This window comes from Coloeus monedula, assembly GCF_965178545.1.
Source record: "Coloeus monedula genome assembly, chromosome: 7".
Taxonomy (NCBI): Eukaryota; Metazoa; Chordata; class Aves; order Passeriformes; family Corvidae; genus Coloeus; species Coloeus monedula.
This window is the reverse complement of record NC_138787.1, coordinates 25,951,241-25,972,141: the sequence shown is the minus strand read 5'-3', so window position 1 is coordinate 25,972,141 and position 20,901 is coordinate 25,951,241. Positions and strand designations below refer to the sequence as shown.

General features: G+C 42.7%; 1 protein-coding gene across 2 annotated transcripts in view; it reads left to right on the top strand.

The window, feature by feature from the left end:
• Positions 1-2,833: 2,833 nt before the first annotated feature.
• Positions 2,834-20,901, top strand: part of SMARCAL1 (SNF2 related chromatin remodeling annealing helicase 1) — a gene marked incomplete at its 5' end in the record, with an annotated part of 35,884 nt that continues 17,816 nt past the window's right edge. For both annotated transcript variants that reach the window (XM_082285470.1, XM_082285469.1), the window contains 8 exons: positions 2,834-3,704; positions 4,408-4,458; positions 7,046-7,306; positions 8,495-8,545; positions 12,540-12,720; positions 13,666-13,816; positions 16,657-16,815; positions 18,530-18,595. In XM_082285470.1, the coding sequence (XP_082141596.1) occupies positions 2,834-3,704; positions 4,408-4,458; positions 7,046-7,306; positions 8,495-8,545; positions 12,540-12,720; positions 13,666-13,816; positions 16,657-16,815; positions 18,530-18,595 (1,791 nt within the window). The remainder of the gene's footprint in view (positions 3,705-4,407; positions 4,459-7,045; positions 7,307-8,494; positions 8,546-12,539; positions 12,721-13,665; positions 13,817-16,656; positions 16,816-18,529; positions 18,596-20,901) is intronic.

Sequence of the window (20,901 nt, the reverse complement as noted above, 5' to 3'; positions counted from 1 at the left end):
AAACCCATTGATTGCTGCCTTCTGCTGTGGCCTGGGAGCCAATTTCCGACCCATCGCACAGATCCCCCCTCCAGTCTATCTGGTCAACTCCTCCAGGAGGAGGCTATGGGAAACATGGTCAAATATTTTGCTGAAGTCAAGGTTAACAACCTCCACTACTCTCCCCATGTAGATAAAAAAATGTCATTTTGCTGCAGAAGGTGATCAGGTTAATCTGCCATGATTTACCTCCAGTTAATCTGTGCTGGCTTTCCCAATCACCTGCTTCATTTGCTTTGTGATAGTTTCTTGGAAGACTGTATGACTTTCCAAGGGCCTGGAGTAATACTAATGGGCCCATAGTTTCCTGTGTCCTCTTTTGTAGTCTGCTTGTAGAAAGCCCCGACATCTGTCCTCTTCCAACCTCCAGGCACACCCCCTCATCTGTCTGGTCACTAGTAGTGTCCCCAGGGATCAGTGCTGGGCCCAGTCCTGTTTACTGGCAACCTGGATGAGAGGATCAAGTCTACCATTAGCAAATTTGTGGACAACACCAAGTTGGGTTGGATTGTCACTCTGCAGAGGAACCTGGACAGGCTGGATGAATGGGCTGAGACCAGGGTATGAGATTCAATATGACCAAGTGCCAGGCCCTGCACTTCAGCCACAACAACCCCAGGCAGCACTACAGGATGGGGGCAGAGTGGCTGGGAAGCGGCCCAGTGGAAAAGGACCTTGAGGTGCTGGTTGGCAGCAGCTGAATGTGAGCCAGTGTGTGCCCATGTGGCCAAGAAGGCCAGTGGCATCCTGGCCTGGATCACCAACAGTGTGTCCAGCAGGACCAGGGCAGTGATTGTCCCCCTGTACTCAGCACTGGTGAGGGCACATCTTGAGTGCTGTGTCCATTTCTGGGCCACTCAACTCAGGAAAGTCATTGAGGTGTTGGAGCGAGTCCAGAGAAGGGCAACGGAGCTGGTGAAGGGTCTGGAGCACAAGTCCTGTGAGGAGCAGCTGAGGGAGCTGGGGGTGTTCAGCCTGGAGAAAAGGAGGCTCAGGGGAGACCTTATCACTCTCTACAACTATATGGAGACTGTAGCTAGTGGAGGTAGGGCTCTTCTTCCAGGCAACCAAGAACAAGATGAGAGGACACAGCCTCAAGCTGCACCAGGGGACGTTTAGGTTGGACATCAGGAAGAATTTCTTCACAGAAAGGGTGATTAGACATTGGAATGGGCTGTCCAGTGAGGTGGTGGAGTCACCATCCCTGGAGGCACTTAAGGAAAGACTGGACGTGGCACTCAGTGCCATGGTGTGGTTGACAGGGTGGTGTTTGGTCATAGGTTGGATTTGATGATCTCAGAGGTCTTTTCCAGCCTAACAGATTCTGTGGTTCTGTAATCTCCACCGATATTCAAAAATGACAGAGAACAGCCTTGCACCAATGCCAACTTCTGCTCTTAACCCCCGGAGGCAGACTCCTTCCTCACATCTGACAAGCACTGTCACCCTTTCTCAAACATCAGCTCCACTGTTTACTCCCCGCTCAGTCACCATTGAGGAACCACACACATTGGCGTGCCAGACCCACACACCAGCAGCAGCCAGCGAGGGTGTCCGCCCCGGCCGTACAGCGCTGGGTGCTGGCTAGGGCCAGGCTTCAGCCTGGAGCCGACAGCAGAGTCCCGGCACCGCGTACGGGGCCTGAGCGGGTGGCGGGGGCGTCCCCCGTATCGCGGCTCCCTCCACAGGACGCCGCGGCCCCAACGCCCCCGAGATGGCGCCGCGACCGGAAGACTACATTTCCCAACGCCCCGCGCGCCCCGCTCTTATCTCCCGGCGTGCTACGCACTCCCGGCCGCTCCGTGCCGCCAGGCGGTGGCGCAGGGCGTGCTGGGAGCTGTAGTTCCTCGACGGCATTCCGGGCCGTGCCTGCCGGCGGTGAGCGGGCGGCGGAGCCCCCGGGGCGGGCGGGGAACAGGGTCTGATCTCCGGGACCCCGGGGTGGCAGGGGGTCACTGGCGGCGGCGGTAGGGGGGCCCGAGGGACAAGGGTGGGCCGGGACCTCCGTGGAGTTTGGGACAGGAGTCTGTCCGGCACATGGGGGAGGAAGGGGCAGGGGGTGAGGCTCAGCGCTCGCAGGGAGGTGAGGAACGGAGGGCGGGCAGCCCCCAGGACGTGGGGCAGCGAGCGGATGGAGCGAGGCGGGATCCTGGGAGATGTGATGGGAGCCAGGTCCTCGCTTCTACCTGAAGATGTGTGACCTGCGGGTGGAGCCTTCTCAGGAGGAGCTGACTGTGCCCTGTGCGGTTCAGCGTGTATCTACCACGCTCTGTGAGATACCCAGGAGCCGAAGGTGAACAGGGAAGAGGGCATCGTCCCATCTTTGATAATAGGTACCCGAAGTAGGTAGGATACACTTCCACCAAAGACTCTGCAGAGATGTATTGCTGTGCCTTTGCAGGGCTGGCTCTGCAGTGCAGGGTGTCCCCGTGCTTTACTGTTTTATTAGTTCTGCTCGGATTTGTAGAGAAGAGTACTCAGAACTGCAGTGGAATAGGAGTTTTCTCCGTTTTCCATATGTTTTCTCTATGCAGGACTGGCATGCGAGGCCTCATCAACATCTGTCACTATCTACTTGCTGATAATGGCTCAGCATTGGTGTGGCAGCTTTGCTGTACTACTAGATTTGTGTAGGATCAGTTACACTAATACTCAATCACTTAAAATGCTAACTTATCAATACAATAATAATTTTTTTTTTTTGTAGACTGGCCTCCCTTCCTCTAAAGAAGCAGGTGCCTCTGTGATTAATTAATGTAGTTCTGGTACAGTTTTATTGTTGAAATTGTTGAAGATGTCATCAGGCCTTACAGAGGAGCAAAAGAGAAGGATTGAAGAGAATCGCCGGCTAGCTTTGGCTAGGAGAGCAGAGAGGCTGGCAGCCCAGAGAGCTGGGCACGTGGGCATCGCTGCACCTCCGCAGAAAGAACAGAGCCTGGGCAATCCGGGAAACTCGAGGGAAGAAAATAATCATGTCAGGGTCACCAGCCAGCACCGACAGAATGCAAACACTCCTGTGGAGCAGAAGAGCTGTCTCCAGAAAGGCTGTAACCATTACACAGCAAACCAACAGATGGCTGGCTCACACAGAGAGCAGCAAAAGAGTTGTTCAGAGGACTCAGAACAAGCAAGTGGCCTTAAGCAGTTCCCTGCAACGATCTCAAATTCTCTGAATTATTCCCATAAACATTACTTGGAAGCTGGTAGTCAGGAACATGGACAACACACTTCAATTAATCTTGGAACATTCCAGCAGCCCAAATGCTACCCAGCTTTCAAAAACCCCACAGGACCACCTCATCCAAGATTAATTGATAGCAGGCACCCTGATGGTAGTAAAGATTTACAAACTCAGAACAAATCTGCCATTAAATATGTTTCACCACCAAGCAGCGCCACCCTGAGTGATTCAGAAATGCTGGTAAACACAAACAGACTGACAGAAAGTGCAGGGGGAGGTTTTGTCTCTCAGGCTGCTGGTAGGATGCAGAAGCTGACCAGCTCTGCTGGTTTGGGCTCTTCCTTTGAAGCTGCCTCTCACAAGAAAGCAAATAATGTTACAAAAGGAAAATGTGTGAAATACGGGGAAGACCGATTCCAGGTCGAAATAGGGTATAATGCTGAACTTATTGCTGTGTTTAAGAAGGTACCAAGCAAAGCCTATGGTAAGAATTGTTTGTTTGCTGTTACCTCTCTTTTACATTGGATTCAAGTTCCAGCATCTGCTGCTATTGTAGTCGCTACTTGCTCTTACCAGGGTTGTATTGCTGGGGTGGAATATGTGGTATTAATGGAGGATTAAAGAAGTAAATACAGATTAAATTGGATAGAAATTCTGGACATAAATAGCTTGAGCTTGGATTTAGAAGAGAAGTCAGAAGCCTTGCTTTATGAACGGTGCTCTGAGAAGTTTAGTGGCAGCAGCTGGTCAGAGTCTTTTGGAAGTGAAGGAAGCAAAGTTATTCATAAAATTGGGATGTGAAAATGGATTACTTCAGCTATAGTTCAGAGTTATGAGCTGATTCTGTTTACTGGGTTACAGAGAACAGTGGAATCTCCCCCTTTTGTCTTGCTTCTGATCTTTTACCCCTACCTTTATTTGTTGTATTTTATTTTTGTTTTCCCTCATGTGTTGCTGGTCCCTGTGAACGGCTGTTGCATTCTTCTTGTCTTAGTACTGATATTCCCCACGGCTTTTTTTTGGTGTCATGTAGCTGTAAACTTGGTCATAACTGTTTTTCATATGTGTGGCAAAAAGTTTGCATGAGTAGATTGAATACTTTTACCTCTCATGAACATTTCACACCAGCACTTTTTTTCTGCCCCAAATGATTCATATTCTGCCCTATTACTCTTGCCCTACTTTAGATCCTGCTATGAAAAAATGGAATTTCAGCATGGAAGATTACAGCAGTCTCTGTAAGTAAATGTTGAATGACAAAAAACAAGTGGAATCTTGACACCTCCTCCTTCCCCTGCTTTCCATAGTTATTGTTTAGTTTTGTTAGTGTCTTGAGTAATAAAAGCAGTGCTACTCAAAGATAATGCCCATCTTTTAGGCATCTAGCTCATAACATTTCTCTGATATTTTAGTTGATTAGAAATAATTTAATTTTTTATGTAATTAAATACGAAACACAGGTTACACTTTCTCTGCCATTGAATTTTTCAGCAACCAACAAGATCATAGGAAAATTATCTGCTGTTCTGGTATTTGTTTTGAAAACTAAGTGTGTTGCTGTGGCTAATGCTTAATTTCTGGGTCCATTCATGTATTTTATTTTTAAGTAGCTCTTACTTAAACACTTTTATTGTTAATTTTGTCTGTCAGAAAAGGATGAAGGGTAATTCTCCAGGGTTTTGAGTGAGACTGAAAATTAATTTGCCTTTTTTTTTGTATAACAAGGGTGGGTTTATCTTTTTTCTTTTTTCCTCTCCTGTCATTTTGTTCTGGAAAGATTGAGAAATGATAGCGGCAAACACTTCAGGTAAGCTTTTCAAAAGCATGCTGTATTGAAGTGAGTGATAAATCACTATTGATTTCAGTGGGAACAGAATTAGGCCTGTGTTGAGCACTTTAAAAAACCACAGTTTGAGTGCTGGTATTTTAGCTTCCCATGTGGGTTGCCACACATTTATAATTTAAATGCTGTTGGCTTGCTTGAAGTGTATCAAGTACAGATGAGAGCAGAGTTTCTGTACCAAGGAGCTTGCAAATGAAGAGAATGGTTTTTAGAAATCAGGCATTTTTCTTTAAAGCTATCAAATATATGAGTACTCTGTGGAAAGTTCCTGTTTACAAGTGAAGACAATATGTGACCAACATTAGCCAGTGAAATTGGGGCAAAATAGCCTAAGAAAAGGGAACTGACTTAAAAGGGCCTTGAAAGTATAAAAGTGAAAGTGTAAAACAATTATTTTAAAAGTTCCCACTTGTAATTTAGTTCTTCTGAATAATGTGTTCCTGTATCACCATTTTTTTCTTTGTTCTATTAATTAAACATGCAGTCAAACTTAGAAATAAATGTTGAAATGAAGGAGTAAAATATGCTTTTTTCCCCCCTAATTTCTTTCAGTATTAGTCATAGAGGTGAGACCTAACTACACAGTGCTAAACCAGTAACATCTAAAATCTTTTGCTTGGTTCATTGGGAGGAGAAAGTCTAAACTGGTGGTTGCCTATTCCTCTAATGTAAAAATTATTTTCAGTGGGTGCTCTTAAACTTTTATTTGGAGTAGAAATCTTAAATGGTTGTATTTGTTCAGGAAGTCACTTATTTTAAAATAATGTTGGATAAAATCCAAATGGTTTATTTATTAATTGATTAGGAAGAAATTGTCTGAATTTCTTTCTCCATTTTCACATCTTGACCACTGAACTTAAAGCTTGTACTTTTTTGTTGCGGATCAGTTTTCTGGACTACTTAAAAAGAAGCAGAGTGGATCACGATGTGCAGCTCATGCTCAAAGGACTAGATTCACCTGGATTTATTCTAAACAGCTCCTGGAGAGGGGAAGTTGCCTCTCCACAAGTACTTGGAGAAAGAGTGTGCTTAATGGTCCCCTGCTTTTGAGTCTAATGGACTCTGGAGATGTTCATGAATCTTTGTATTACTATAGTATCTGTGAGGTGGAGGCTTGGGGGCAAACTTCACTACTTTGGTGCTGTAAAAAATATAAGAAATAGTATTCCCATTCCTTAACCATCAGAGTTCAGTTGTAGTAGTAAAGACAACACATGGGTATAGACTGGCAGAGAAACACAGGGATAAGTGGCATGTTTATTACTGTGGATAGCTGTGTTCTCAGGCTGACATCTGTAAAATGCTGTGTCCCTCCTCTCTCCATGCCCTGGCATTGTGACTGAGGTGACTGCTGGTGATGGGTAAGACAGGAGTGCAGATGGCTGGGCGGAAGCGCGAGTCTGTGAGACATGGAATAAAGGGTAATGAACTTAAATTGTAACAAAAGAGATTTAGGGATTTGGACTAGATTCCTTCCTACAGCATTGTGAGTACACAGCATTCCTCCTAGATGGTCATCTATCAGACATTGACACGAGGCAGGAGGCAGGTATTTTTAAATCTTTCTCCTTTGCTGTTTACAGAAGCACCCTCCCATCTTTTCAGACACATGCTATTGATCACCATGCTCCATCCCTGTGATTTTCTGAGTGAAAGCACTGTATGGCTGTGTGCAATTTACTGCTAAATGTACTTCTGCAGATTGCTTGCCCTGGCCTAGGGAGCCACATTTTAGGATTGCTGACAGAGAAGGAGCTTAGTGCAATCACAGTGCTGGACAGGTCCTTGTTCACTTACTGTCATGTGTTCCCTTTGCCCCTGCTGTATTCTCTGTGGAAAATCCCACCAACCTGCTCCTCCAGGCCATTGCTCTCTCTATTCTTTGTCCCTGTGAATGAAAGCAGGGAATCATCATTCCTTTTAAACTTGTGTGTGTTCTTTGTTATTAATTCTTTTCCATATCTCTATGCTTTTCTCTGTAGTGAAAGCAGCAAATCAACTTTCATCAGTAATTCTGGCACCACTGGAAGGAGAAAATGCAGTTGGCTTGGCATTAGGCTCTCATTCTGTTGGCAGTGGGGTTGATGTGAAATCCCTCTTGAAGATGTGTAAGAACTGGAAGAAACCCTCAGCCCTTGTCAAAGGGAAGTGTGTTCTTATCTCTCGCTCGCGATTTGAGGTCGATATTGGGTATTCTGCAGAAGTGATTGGAGTGTTCAAACAGATGGATTCCAGAAATTATGGTGAGTCTCCTGCTGTGTCTGCTTTCTAATAATGTCCTTGTTGGGACTGCTCTTGCTTCAGAGAAGAGAGGTGGTGAGAGTACATCCCTCTGAAAGAGCAGAAGAGAATGTGCTTTGGTGAAGATTTTAAAAGACCTTGTAGTTCTAGTTTAGTGTTGTATCTGTGTCCAGCACTTTATCCCATGGCAGAACATGCCCTCTTCTGGGCGTGTTAGCCAAGGTGATACTTCAGATCTCAGCACGATCACACTTAACTATTGAGGTGGGACGTGCTGATAATTTGCCAGCAGTATGGAGACCATGCAAAGTTCTTGTCTTTATTATCAAATGCAGCTGGACATTCTCTTCTGCTTTACTGTGGTGTATAGTGGCTGCAACTGTCTGAGCAGATTTAATTTACCAGGAGTTTTACCAATTTTTTCAAGGCAAGTGTAATTGTAGAGCACTTTTTATGTTGGCATTCAGGTTTCAATGGTAAATATAATTTCTTTTCCACTTGTAATTTGGGAAATGAGACCCAGAGTGATGAGATGACATGCACGGTGTCACAGAAGGTCAGTGACAGCATAAGGAAGAAATTCTGGAGCTCTAGTTCTTTGGGCAGGGCCCCACCTGGCTCACTGTGTCTTCACCTGACTGAATTCAGTCTTCTTTCCCTGGATGTAGCACACAGGTGCTACCCAAGGATAAACCTGCCAGATAGGTCCGGCATTGCTGTTACATTTTGGATATTGCTGAATTGGTGAATCTCCTCCTGTACTCTCCTGAGTTTTGACTCTGGGGTACAGAGGCACAACTGAAAGTGATTGTTTTACTGACTGAAGTCAAGAGTTAGTTGGTTCACAAACAGAAACCTTTGCAACACTTTCTTCATCCTTTCTTACAGTGAAGAGAAAGTGGTTGCCAAAACCCTTGAGCAGGTGGGTTCATTAAAAGGGCTGATCTTGGCTTGCTGTGGTGATACCACCATTTCTAGATGCGTGGTCATACTTTTAAATCTTCTCCAAACTGCTTAATGTGACAGCAAACAGAGGAGAATTGATTTTAATCAAGGTAACAATTCTTTTAAAGTGGTTCTCAAATGCAGAGGATATAGGTGGATAGACATGTTCTATGCAGAGAATAGGACAGAGAATTCAGTCTTTTTTTAGAAGAGACTTTTGACAGTGTTTGTTGTAACTATTGCAGATATGAATACCAGAAAGTGGAATTTCCTGCTGGAGGATTACCCCAAACTAAGTGAGTAGCTGTGTTTCTCCAGTGAGGGAGATTGTGCGTGTGTGGGGGGGAAATGAATTCTAAGTTCATTTCTTCTTTATTTTCACTCTGGAAAGACAAGCTGCTAACAAACCATCAGGTCAGTGTCTTCTTGTTTTGTCAAACATTTACACTGTTTGCCAAGACTCAAAACTTTATTAATGTGTTACTTATGACAGTGCTTTAGGGGCCCATTGGGAGGGCAACTTTAGATTTTGACAGATTCTGCGCTGAATTTCTGTACCATTTCTTAGAGCATGGGTGTATTTACTATCACAAAGCTATTTTTATTGCATATAATCTAAAGCATTGTTACTTGAACTATGGAGTTGCAGAAGAACGGATTCCTATCTTCCCACTTACAGATTTGAAGAGGTGGGCATGGTGGCTGCCAAGCCTACCTGTCCTTACAGAAATTTGTTTTAGATGTGTCCCCCTCAGTGCCAGCCCACTTTTCCCCCTTTTGTGTGAATATAAATTCATAAACTGTCACAGCAAGCTTAGAAAACAAATATATATCAGGTAGTTTTGCTTCTAATTTCTTAAGCAGTGTGCATGACGTTGTGCTAATTCATTTCACACATTTCAGCAAGTTTTGGTTTTCAGGTCAGAGCACTAGGTTTTCAAGTCAGATGATGACCTCTGTAACAACCAGATCACCCACAGTTACAGTTGGGTTCTGTCTAGCTGCTTTTGTTCAGCCTCATATGTTACTGCTGGTAATAATGGCTTTGCAGGCAGAACAGAACTATTACGTTTTTAAGTGGGTTATCGGCAGGTTAGAATTGGGGTTGCTTCCACAGATGAGTTGATTCTGAGGCAAACAAGAAGAGCTGGTTTCTGTTATGGAAGTATATAGATCTTCTTGAAGCAGAGGCATTTTTGAAGCTGAATTTCTTACTGTGCTGAAATGCTTTGGTGCTGTTTGGGGGCTTAAAAGAAAGATTAACAAGAAAAATCTTTTTAAGAGAGCATGATGTTTTTCCTGGCAGGTGGAATCTAAGCACATAGTGTTGGTACAGTTTTCATTTCTTGGTAGAAGTTGGTCAGCAGACTCAGAATCACAGAATGGGTAAGGCTGAAAGGGAGCACAGTGGATCATCTGATCCAACCTCCCTGCTCAAGCAGGATTATCCCAGAGCACAAGGCAGAGGAGTGCACCCAGACGGTTCTAGAATATCTCCAGGGCGGCAACCCGTTCCAGTGCTCAGTCACTGCACAGTAAAGAAGTTCTTCCCCATGTTCAGGTGGAACTTCCTGTGCATCAGTTTCTGTCTGTTGCTTTTTGCCTTTATGCACCTGTGTAATGCTACTGAAACTGTGACTTGCTGAACTGAAATGTAGAACTGTGTTTTGGTGTTTTTTTTTTTTTTAAATAGATGCAACTTTGCCGTATAATCCAGTCTCTGCAGCATGCTTGTAGCACATCTGCTTCTTAGGTTTTTATGTTTATTAAAGTTTAGTGCTTTGAGATGAACAGCATTACACAGGTCCTAAGTATTACAACTATTATTTATCATCCCAGTCGGCATGCTGTGTTTGGCTTGGTGCTCATGTGAGGGTATGTGGCTGTGGAATTTGGTTGGGCTAACTTTCAGAAGGATAATAAGACAGGTGCTCTACGCACATCCTTAGGTAGTGTTAGTGTTTCAGAGCTGAAATGCTGCTTCTCAGGGTAGTTTTTCTCCAGCATGGGCTCCTACTTCCATAGGATAGCAGAGTGTTTAATAATTGAGTAAGGGCATGCTTCTATGATGCATGTCTTAATAACATTAGTAATGGTTGTAGGGTGGAAAGCCATGTGGTGGGGTGGTGTAGGAATGCCAGGTCTTGAAAACGAGTGTGTCATGGAGGAGACTGCTGTGAAACTGCAGGGTTGGAATGTTGACAGGCCCTGATTTTGGTGAGAGCTGATGATCGCTCACAGTTTGGTCAAAAGCCTTTTATACATGCAAAGGGCCTGATCCTGTAGCACGTGCCAGGCAGTCTGAGCAGATACATCACCTCCCAGTCTGTCATAGGCTCGGTCATGCTGGCTGGCAGTTGTACACATTACATGAGGTATTCAGAATACCACAGATTTGAGGAAAAGAAAAAAAAATCCATGAATCTTGCAGAGCGTAATTTGTGAGGGCATTTGAGGATTCTAGCACATGCCTTTTAGAAGAACAGCATTTGCTTTGTTGCCTGTTCATTTGCCTACATCAAAATAAAAAGAAGATAATTTAGAAAGGCTGGTTGCCATTTCCAGCAGAGAGATCTGTTAGCTGGGAACTGTTTGTAGAGGTTAATGTCTCTTTGCCTAGTTGCTCAGTCATCTTTATATAAAGGTCACTTCACTAAAAACTGTCTGTTGGATGAATCATGCTGGTGGCAGATATATCTTAATCACTCTCCCAGCTCATGTACAAAACAATAGCAACAGAATTATCAGTGAGCAAATTGTAGCAATTATGCGAACACATAGCTCGGTCTGTGAGTGTAATAACAAGCTTGTGCTGTTCTTTGGGTGGAGAGAGTCCCTGCTGTTGAAGAAGTATAAATTAAACTGGAGAGTTAATAAAGTTTGGTCATTGCCCAACCACAAGTGGAAATCTTTTCATATGTATATTTGTTGGAATTGCTTTCCGCCTTTATATGGCAGGGGTCCATCCTGCTGTTTTCCTCTTAGAGATAACTGAAACAAAAATACCTAACTGAATTCTGGTGCATTTACTGCTGGTATAGTGAGTTCTTATTTTAGCTGTTTTTCCAAGCAGGTTTTATTGTCTTCTGGGCTTCATATACGAACCGACTACTAAATAAAAAAAGGAAGTTGCTTCTTGCAATGAAAATCTGTGCACCTGCATTTGTGTTCCTAGTGTAGAGATGTCTTTCATTTCATAGTCACTGGGCAAAAATTATTAAATACGTTTTCCTGGTCACAGCTCACTGCGTGTTTTAAACCGGTGTTTATTTTCATAGAAATTAACTGTTGGATTAAAAAGAAACACTTTTATTTTTGGAGGGATGGGATGGAGAGGCTGCTGGAGGGGACTAAGATAAGGTTGTCCAGGAGGAGAATTGGCTAGATGCTGTGATTGCTACGATGCATGGGTTGAAAAGATGATGGCTTTGAGGTCTTGGCATAATGGATGCTGGGGATCCCTTTAGTCCAACTGGGAAGGTAAAGTTGTGAGGCTTTGTGGGTGAAAGAACAGTAGTATTGAGGAACTGAAGTGACTGCCTGTGAGCTGGTTCTGGCCTGTAAGCTGCTTCTGTCCAGGAGAACAGCAGTGGCCACCAGCTGAGCAGGGAGGTGCTGTTGGTCCTGAAGGATGGCTGGCTGAGTGCTGCTGCTGGTGGTACGAGAACTGTTTCTCTGAGTCTTGAGGTCCTTCCTGTTTTCTTACCCAAATGTGGTAAACAAGGGTGGTAAAGTGGAGGCAGACCCCAACTGTGTGAATTTGGGGAACAGGAGGAGAAGAGAGTTTTCAAAATTGAAGATGAATTATATTCTTTCAGTAATTGTCTTGGGTCACTCCTGATGATTTTGGCACAGTGGAAACCTCAGAGTTACAGAATCCCAAGGTCAAGATAAAGATGCCCCTGCCTTCTAGGCTTCAGTAGTTCTTCTGTTCAAATCTGTACTTCATCTCTGAGTAGAGTGTGCCCTAAACTGCCCTCAGCATGAATAATCCAGCTCCAGTTGGATTAGTAGCAGTCACCTCTGAATGATGGCATCAGAATTTCAGGTTTTTTATAACCAAGTCTAAGTACGAGGAGAAGAGATGCGATTCATTGTGTGGTTCTGAAATAGGCTTTAGGGAAGAGGCCAGGTTAACACCTGTGCATGATGCCATGATTTCTGTGAGCTGTTTCAAGATAGGAAATGATATGATATTGTTGATGAGGTTAAGGGTTGTGTCCTGACATCCATAATGGAAGCTGTGTGTATGTTGTCCCTTCAGATAATAAACTGCTCTGTTCTTTGCAGTGGAAGTGTTACTGAGCCTCGTGTCTGTAGAAGTGGAGCCACTGCCCGAAGCAGTAATTAGGACCTTTGCAGCTCATCTACAGAGGTCTCCATCACAGACAGACATTCCTGATGCTGACCTTTCAGTAGTGGACTCCAAAATTGTGACGAGCCTCATGCCCTTTCAGCGGGAAGGTGTGAAGTATGTCATTTTTGCATGCTGTTAAGAGCTAGTCCTTGTCTAGAATTGTGTAGTTTATATTGGTGCCCAGGTTGCCTTCTCCTCCACGAAGGGTTCTGCATTTCTCTAAAGTCTGGGTCTGTTATACTCTGGCACTCTGGGCTTTTGATTGTTTAGTATAGTATGGTTTGTTTGGGATTTTTTTTTTAAATTTTTTTTTGGGTGGATTTTTTTGAGTGACACATCTGTTTTATTTCTAGATAGAATTCATCATGAGTCAGGTGGAAAGTAGTATTTTTCTAGTCTAAAAAATTGTTCAAATGATACATCTCTGATCTGCCTCTTGTGATTCAGTATGTACATAACTGTCATATGATTTTTTATTTTGTAAGGTAATTGGTTTTTTTTCCAAGAACATATCTTCTGTTGTTGTTGTTTTTTGAATATTAAATACGCATGGGAACAGACCAGGAAATGGGACCCAGGCCCCAAAAGATTTAAAATTAGTAATTATATGTACAGATAAAAATTTAAATGTCCCTGTCCCCATCATATATGATCATTAGTTGTTGATTTCAATATGAAGTCCAGGACAGTCTGTACTTAATGGTCTTAAATTGCTATTGTTTTTAGTAATAATTTCTTAGCTCAGCCAGAATGAACTCTGGAACACAATGTGAGTAATATCATGGAAAGAATGTGCTTTAAATAACTGTAAGGTCTTGAGACTACCTCTCATAAGAAATCAAAGTCTCTAAGGACTGGGCTGAACCACTCTGTTCAGGAGCTTCCAAGCTTTGAGAGATTAGTGAGAGTTGCTCACTTGTATGAAGACTAAGGGAGACTGAAGAACCCAGATCACTTCCAGGTGATCCACATCAGAGGCTTGGTCATGACTTGTGTTCATCTTGGTTGCCAGATCGTAACCCATTTCCTGACTCTGCTTTCCCTCTCTATTTTCCCCAGTTTTGCAATTTCCAGAAACGGACGTTTGCTCCTTGCGGATGACATGGGCCTGGGCAAGACCATCCAGGCCATCTGCATTGCTGCCTATTACCAGCAGGAATGGCCCTTGCTGGTGGTCACTCCTTCTTCTGTGAGGTTTACATGGGCAGAGGTACCGTGAGCTTGGGCATGTGCACGTGGTCAGTAAAGAGCCTGTGTGATGGTTAGACTGTATTGTGCTTTGCAAAAATTAAACTTCTAAATGTATTAAGTCAAAGAAACAGAAGATTGTGCTGATTTAGAAACTTGATGGTGGGAAATTGCTTGGCGTTGACTGTATGGTATATGTTTTTGGTTTTTTTATTGGCTGATTTTGTAGTCCAGCTGGTCTGTTGGGAAGAGGGAGAACTAGAGAAAGTATCTCCTCTGACCCTCTGTTAAGTTTGTTCCTGCAAGTCACTTGGCTCCAAGGGGACATTTTACTCATCAGTGTCAAAGATAATAGTTACATTCAAGCAATTGTCTTGTATTTGAGCCCATTGTAGCAGTATTTGCCAGTTCCTTGGCTGGAACAGGGGCCCAGGTGCTGGGATTCTCCACTCTGTTCAAAAGGCCCCATTATCATCATCATTAAGTGTCTGTCATAATACATTTTTTGGCCTGTCTAGTGTATGCTGCTGACTCCTCTGAGTCCTTCATTAGTGTTAATCAAAGCCCAAGAAAGCTCATATGGTTGAGAAATGTATCTTGAAATAAATCACTGCCAATAGTTTGTACACTGAGGCTGTTGTGTTGCCATAGGCTAGTGAAATGTTCACTGTGGGAGAAAAAGGTGAGCCAAAGGTTTTAGGTCAGTAAATTCTTTCCAGAGAAAGAGGAGGTGGGAGTTTAGCTTTTCCTGGAATACTGCGTTGATGAGAAAAGCATTGATTGGGATTTGCTGGTTTTGTGCTGTAATCAGGTTGTTAGAGCATCTTGGTGTGTGTTTTAATATCCAGTAGTGCAACAAAAAGCAGGATGAAAAGAAAATCAAGTTGTTTACTGAAAAAGGGAGTGATGCTCATCATACTTGAAATCTCAAGGTCTGTAGACCTCTGGGACAACACCTAACCTGAATCCATTGCTTCTGTGGGATATCCACCAGGAACAGTTTGGTTTCCTGAAGTATGGGGCAACTGCAAATACACTTCTACATTCTGCTTCAAAAAATTTAAGAAATATAAGGCATTTTTGTTTGTTTGTTTGTTTGTTTTTTAAATTTGAGTGCTTGATTTCTTCCTTCCCCTACTCCTAACTGCCTAGGAGGCTCTTGTGGGAGATGTTTGTCAGGACACTTGCTTTAGAGATCTGGTTGGTTTTTTGAGTATGTGATGGATGCAGATGTAAGAAAAATGTGTCACAGAAATTCAGAAGGTGAAATTTATTATAGTCTGTAATCTACTCAGTTCATTCTTGCACAGATGTGTTTTACTGAAATGGTAGAAGCTTTTGTGGTGTCTCTGAAACCAAATTGGCAGAAATTTTCTTCACCTTAGAGTTATCACTGTTTTATTTTGGCTTTCTATGCTCAGGCCACTGAGTGACTTTATAGTCAAGATGCCATAGGAAGCTGGTGGGAAGGGGCGAGGTACTCTTGGGTCAGAAGTGTTGCACCCATGTGCATTTGGAGTTCAGCATTGAAACTTAAATAATTAACAGGGCAGTTATGTAGCACTTCTTGTGGAGTAAGGTCAGCATCCTGTGAGAAATTCAGGATCAATTTTATGGTGTAAATTAGTCACATACCCTTTATAAAGGGAGAGGGCAGTACAGTAGGAGCTTCCAGATACTTTCCTTTTGCTGCCACCTTTGTCTTAAATTTTGACATGGTGTCCGGCACATACTTTTATGATTGGTATCTAACCTGGCTCATTTTGGTTATGGTGCTTTCTGGAGGTGGAGAAGGATAGTTAATTGTTAGTTTCTCACATACTGAGAAATGTGAGAAGTTCACATTTAACTCCTCCTGCTGCTGCATGAGTTTGCTGAACAGTGGAGAAGAATGATTAGGGTTGGGGAATTTCAACAGGCAAAGCTCCTAGAGACAGAGCTGCCATTTCTCATCACCGTTTGGTTACATTTTTCTAGGGGCCAGATCCTGAGGGGCCCAGCCAGTTTTCTGCAGAGTAGCATCAGCAGAACTCAAATGTTGCAGAGGGCTTGGTGTCACTGGGGACAAAATTGCAAGGGAAATGGTGGGTGGTCTGGCTAACAGATGGGTTTGGGGGTGGATATCTTGCTCTGGTGTATGGAGCATTTCAAGAGGTTGATTGAATGACTATTACCACATGTATTTCAGCTGCTGTCATAGAGCAGCTGGTGTGTTGTCAGCTTGATCTTTTCATTTTGTATTTTTTTTTTGTTTGGGGGTTTTTTTTGGTGGACTTTTTAAGAAAAGGAGGTAGTGGAAAAGTTTTGTTGATCTGGGTAAGTTGTACTTCACCCTCACCATGGAGTAAACATTGCTGTAATGATAGATGTTTACTGCTCAGAAGTCTGTGTTTCCCAGCCTTAGGTTTCCTGTTGAGTGGGAAAACTAAATTTCCCTGTAAGCTGTGGTCACAGCATTCTCTGGCTCTGAGCATAGCAGGTAACTTTGTCAGGAGGTTATGCACATTTCTATTACAGATCAGTTTTTTTTTGTTTGTTTTATTGTTGTTTTCCGGGGTTTGGTTTGTTTGTTTTTCTTTTGTTTGTCTTTTATTTTTATATTTTTTCAGTAAGAAGAAAGAATAGGGTTTGAGCTCTCCTTGCTATGTAAAGTGGCTGTTGCTTTATAGCCCGAATTCTGTTCTTGGTGTTCTCATTACCAGGGAGGTTGCCATGGGAAGGCTGCTTCCCAGGTGATGTCTAATGGTGGGTGGAGTGGCTCCATGTTCTAAGCATTCCTGAGGATGTTCTGTGTAGCGCTTTGGGATCTTGACAAAGAGCATAAGCACCAGAATGCAATTAATTTCTTTCCTCTTCCTCCAGGCATTTCACAGATGGCTTCCATCCTTGAGTTCAGGAAGCACCAATGTCATAGTGAGTGGCAAAGACAACCTAACAGGAAGCTTGATCAACATCATCAGTTTTGATCTCCTCAGCAGGATGGACAAGCTACTTAAGAGCACATTCCAAGTAGTTATCATTGTAAGTTAATTGTATGCTGCAAATGGGGTAGCCTTTGTACAGCAAAGAAGTGTGAAGTGGGCCTTATTTAGGACTGAAAGTATCTTGTAATTGTGGCTGTGATCACAGCTGTCCTCATGAGTACAAGCATGAGGTTTCTCTGAAACCTTTTGAAATAACTGGTGGGGTTTAATTCCCTTCTGATTCCTAAGGCGGTGTTTTCACTTTTACTGGTTACAGTGCCTCTCTGATTTCATTGTGCTTGGTCATGTCCTCTGCTGCAGAGAAAAGTGTTTAATGTGGTGTGTCAATAAAATAGTCTTGGAGTTCTGTCGTCTTAAGTCTTGGACTTCAGGATGGTGTTAGTGTTTTTTTCCAGTAAACCAGATAACCTTTCAACATCAAGTATGTGGGTAAAGCATCAAAAAAATCTCCCTTAGCTTGTGTTCCACTGACAAGCTGCATTAAGCCTTCTTTGATCACTTGTATAATTTCTTTTGTAAATTACTTCAAATTCCAGTTTTTATCTTTTTACAGAGCCACAGTAAATTTCAGTTACTAAAAATTCAAAACATCTAGTGTTTCAAATCCAGCTTGGATCAATAGAGAGCAAAAGTGTATATGTAGCTTACTATGAGTGTTTGATGTTCTCAGTCTAGTGTTCAGCACACATATACACCTGTCCAAAGATCATGACAATTGGGACATAATTATCTTTTTGTTTCTCAGCATCACATGGGAATGTGGTAATAGATGGAGTTCTTTGGAGACCAAACTACTCATGGAGGAGCTGATGTTTTTCATTTTTATATTTCTTTCTCCTACACATTCTCTAAAAAAACATACTGTCAAGGCGGAAATGCAGGTTATTATTTTGTAGACTTGAGGCTACTGCCTTGGAGCTTTTAACCAGCCCTGAACTGGCAGATGGTCTTTCTGTGTTCAAATTTGGATCCTGTGTAGGTTTTTCCAGGTGAGAGTAGTCCTACTGAGTGCTGAGCTTTTCTGCCTTTTCTTCCAGTCTGCTTTTGGTGGCTGGGAAAATTAATGTAGCTTACTTGTTATTTAGGAGGGAGAAAGGTGTGCCTGAGAGGCTGAGCAGTTGCATTGTCTTTGCATGCTTGTTTCTACACATGTGAAAACATGAGAATATACCCTTGGAGGGTGCCAATTACGTTTTGTGTCCTAAGTTCTGCCTTACTGTAGCAGTAGAAATGAAGCCCATTTAAGGGTGATGTCTGAAGTAGGAGACTATTACCCACCTGGTGAGCCCTATCAGCAGAACAGTTGGATCTTAATTAGATTTCTTTTTTCCTTATCATTTGCATTAACCCGTTATTAAGAGAGCTGGCACTGTATAGGCCTCCTGTGTTTGCTGCATTTAAAAGATATATAGGGGCAAATGAGCATCAGTTATGGAAATAATGTTCCTCTTTCTCCTTCCCTCTCCAGCCCCCTCTGCTCACTTTTTTTTGGTGTTCATTTATAATTCATGCCTGCAAGGTTTGATTTTTGTTCCATTTGCTTGCAGCTGCAGGTTTGAATGCAAGAAGCCTGCTACTCTGCATCCTGTCTTTTTGTTTAGAATTTGATGTGACTATCCCAATGCCTGAAATATCCTCTGAATGAAAGGCTTGTAATACTAGATAGCTGAGGATACCAGGAGTTTGTTCTGTCACCTGCATTGGGACTGTGGATCTGAACTGACTTTGCCTTCATGCTTGTTTTGTTTCAGGATGAATCTCATTTCCTGAAGAACACAAAAACTGCACGCTGCCAAGCTGCCATGCCTCTACTCAAGGTGTGTATGCTGGGTGCCAAACCTCTAACTGCTGATGTCAGGCTCCCGGGGCAGTGATGCTCCACTTACCAGGTTTAGGAGCCAGCAGCTGAATTCCTTTGGTGTGTAAGGGGAAATCCAGGTGATAGTGTAGATCCAAGAGTGAAATTTTGGTTTTACCACTTGTTTCCATACAAATATTAGATGGCAAAACCTAACAAAACAACTTCAAAAGCTCCCTCGATATAATTGTCGTACTGCCCCTGATGAGTTCTGTGGTGGCAGGGAAAAGGGAATATCAGAACTTACTGAATGTATTCAGGGAGAGTAGAAAGAATATAGTGGTGTCAAAATAGCTTGTTAAATGAAAATAATCATTATCAGTTACTTTGTGGCACACAGATCACTACTGTATGTCAGAATGACATTGCCTAGGGCCTTCCCTGGCTTTGGTTTAGGGCTCTAGACTGTTACTGCAGGCTTCCAATGTATTTCTGTGGCTGGGGCTTAGGAGCATTCCTGCTGGTCACAGTACAGAACTACTGGGAAATGGCAGAATGGGAGGTTAGCAGGACAAGTGGCCCACAGAAGGGAGGCAGTAGTCAATTATGAGATACCAGGAGAAATGTAAATTCTAACATTGGTCTGCTGTCCTGGGATCAAAGAATCAAACTCTCCCTGGTAGCCTCTAACATACAGATTTAAGTTATGGATAGTTTCTAGACACTGCAGGGTCTGTACATTAAAAGAAGGTAAATGCAGTTCCTCTTCAGCAGTTAATCAGCAAGTATGTATAAAGAGAAAATTTGATCCTGTGATGGCTTTATAGCAACCAACTTTTATATGCAAGATTCTTAATGGCAAGCTGAAGGTGGTTGTCCTTGAATAACTTGGTTGTTCTCCTTAAAGGCCTGGCTCATGTCTTCTCTTGGTTTTCAAATCACTTCAGGCTTTTAATGTTTGGAAACTAAGTAGGAGGTCCAATTCTCTGAGCAGTTTGAAATACAATAATTAGGGTGTATGTCTGAAAATCGTGGAAAATAACAAATTCGCCTCATTGCAAAATGCTCAAAAAGCAGCCTGATCCTTTGCTACTTGAAGCTTTGTAAGGATCAGCTTGTCAAAATTATTTGCAGGCTGCAAGATATGAGAGTGAAAGATGGTAGCTGTTAGGCAGAGGTTAATTGCCTGTATGCACTTCCTGAGAATTTCGTTTTATGCTATCACATCACTGGTCTTTAAAGAATTGAGAGCTGATGCTTCTGACACTGAATTTCAGTCTTCTGAAATCATTAAGAGTTTCATGTTCATATCATGCATTATCTCACCTGTAATGAGCATGCAGTACTAGATGTTTCATGTTAGATGTTCAGGGAAGTTCTGTTTGCCTGCTTGCTGACTAAAATTTCTGAGGTATTTGCTGTAATAGCCATTTTCTTTTCTCCTTGCTTTCCAACATAGGCATTTTGCTCCAAAACTATCCCCTTTGGCATCTGTGTCTTCAGTTCCTATTGAGTGATGCTGTGACCATTACTGGCACAGCACATCACACCAATGTTTTCGTATTTGAAAGAACTGCCAAAATATCAGGAACTTTCATCACTTGAATACTGAATTTAACAACTATATTATGTCATATTTATAGTAAGTAGCCAATGGGGTAGAAACAGGAGTATTTTCATTATTTTAACATGATACCTTGAAATTACTGGATCAGAGGTGTGGCTAAACATGCTGCTGAGGATAATATTCTTGTTCTTGCCTTCTCTGAAAGGATTTGAGCAGTAGTAGGGCTCTTAGAAGAGACCAAAAAAATGTGTAAATGTAGGCAAGTCCTTGATAGGTAAACTGCTTCTAGTACTTCAGTCCCTACCTTAAGATCACAGTGTGCAGCTGTGCCAATGCTGTAACCAGAGCCCTTGGCGCTAACTCGTGCCTTGTTTGTCTACCTTCTAAGCAGTTCCACTTCTAACTGTTAGCATTATACTACTTTAACTATCTGAAATTGCCATAGTTGCTTATATTTCCTATGAGGATCTCGATGTCCTAAAGCATAAAAGCTTGAACTGACCTTTAGGAACAGAAAAAAAAAAAAATCTACTTAAGAAATGTGATCCTTGGTCCTTACATACTACAAAGATTTATGAGTCTATAATGACACCAGACAGATCTAAGTTAAAATGTTTTGGAGACAGAGATGTTTCTGTCAGTTCCATCCATACTTAATTAATTCTTCTTATCTCAGTAAAAACTTCTCTTTTGACTTCTCCATTTGAATAATAAATAAAATACATAAGTTGTTGCATGTGTTTATACAGAACTGCACA